This window comes from Lactuca sativa, chromosome 1 (assembly GCF_002870075.4).
Source record: "Lactuca sativa cultivar Salinas chromosome 1, Lsat_Salinas_v11, whole genome shotgun sequence".
Classification (NCBI taxonomy): Eukaryota; Viridiplantae; Streptophyta; class Magnoliopsida; order Asterales; family Asteraceae; genus Lactuca; species Lactuca sativa.
In genome coordinates this window covers 246606734-246608280 of record NC_056623.2, presented here as the reverse complement: position 1 = coordinate 246608280, position 1547 = coordinate 246606734, and the positions used below count along the sequence as shown (strand labels likewise).

General features: G+C 37.2%; 1 protein-coding gene across 1 annotated transcript; it reads left to right on the top strand.

Annotated features, from left to right (window-relative positions):
- The first annotated feature begins 655 nt into the window (after positions 1-655).
- Positions 656-1547, top strand: LOC111905482 (uncharacterized). The gene has a single exon (XM_023901164.3). The coding sequence runs from the start codon at positions 748-750 to the stop codon at positions 1393-1395; it is 648 nt and encodes a 215-aa protein (XP_023756932.1). The 5' UTR covers positions 656-747; the 3' UTR covers positions 1396-1547.

Genomic DNA, 1547 nt, shown 5'->3' with positions numbered 1-1547 from the left:
CAGCAATGTTATTGCTATATTAAAAAAAACATATATTTGTAAAGACTTCAACTATATAGGTGTTTCTGCATAACGCGCAGACATTCGCCTAATAATATGTAAATGGGAAATAAATTAGATAAAGATTGTTACGTGGACAATGATGGAGCATAAGTTGGTCAAAGGTTTATGATTTTGCATAAGTAGTTCACTCCACTGGACAAGCCACCGGTTGGCACTGCAACCAGAATGAGGAATATGATAAAAGGGTGAAGGAGGACGAGGAGAAGAACCGACTTCTCTGATGGCATGGTTAGTAGAATAACATGGAATATGGTTTCTCACCGATAAGAGAGAGTTCTCTAGCACGACGCCAGAGATGCAAAGATTTATCGGTGGTTTCGTTGTGGTTCTCCAACGAAATGATGACAGTAGACGACACATGCAGATGAAGATGAATACAAATTGGGGGAAAATGACATAAAAAAATGGGCCACATCTTTTATTTTACCTTTTAATAAAAAAAACACTATTAAATATTTATACATAGTTTAGTAAAAAAAACATAGTAAGAGTGTAAAACTTTTTGTTTGGTTGGACTAGTAAAAATAGTTTTGTGGTTCAATAACAAAATACTCAAGTTTGGTGGCCAAAGTATCTATCGAACTCAAATGGAGCTCAGTCCATGACCACCACTCATCGACAGATATCTCTTGATCTCTCCATCTTCGTTTTTCAAGGCTCAAAAAAACAGAAAAAAGAAGCAACATGAAGAGCTTCACCCTGAGATCTCAGTTTTACACCCCAACTCACATTAATCTCATCGCCAATAACCCTTCGTTTCTCGTCTCCTCCAAAACGAAATCACCATCTCTCTTAATCAAAAAACCAAAGTCCTCATCACAAATCACTAAATCCCCTTCAAGAATTAAACTTTCTAATAGACCCCTGTTGATTGAATCAGAAACAGTCAAAATCACAGAAAAACCCAACGACTCGTCTTCAATTGAGAAGTTATCTGGAGATGAAGAACTTCACCTCTTAGACTTATCAGCAGAAACAGAGATATTCATCCCGTTTGGCGACAATTCGAGGTATGTGATAGTAGGAGCTGTGTCCCTAGGGTTCATGATGCTTCTTATGGGTTCCGATAACCACCAAACGGCATTAGCTTTTGGGCCAGAAGGGCCATTGATGGAAGATTTTTGGGATAATATGAGAAGATATGGGCTTTATGCATTGACTGTGAGTACTGGTGTTCTATATGCAGTTTTTCAGCCTCTTTATGAGTTATTGAAGAACCCCATTTCAGCCATTCTTGTTTTGACAATTCTTGGAGGTGGATTTTACATTGTTACTCAAGTGGTTTCTGCCATGATTGGTATCAACGAGTTTAGTTATGATTATTATTACTAGTCCAATGCCCATGACGATGGTAATCATGAACATGGTTAATCTATAGTGATTTTGTTGGGTAATAGCAAATTACGATAGTTTTGATCTGTTTCTTGTGTAATGTATAATGTAAGATGATAATAGTTGGGCATACTTATCACCTTATCCGTGAA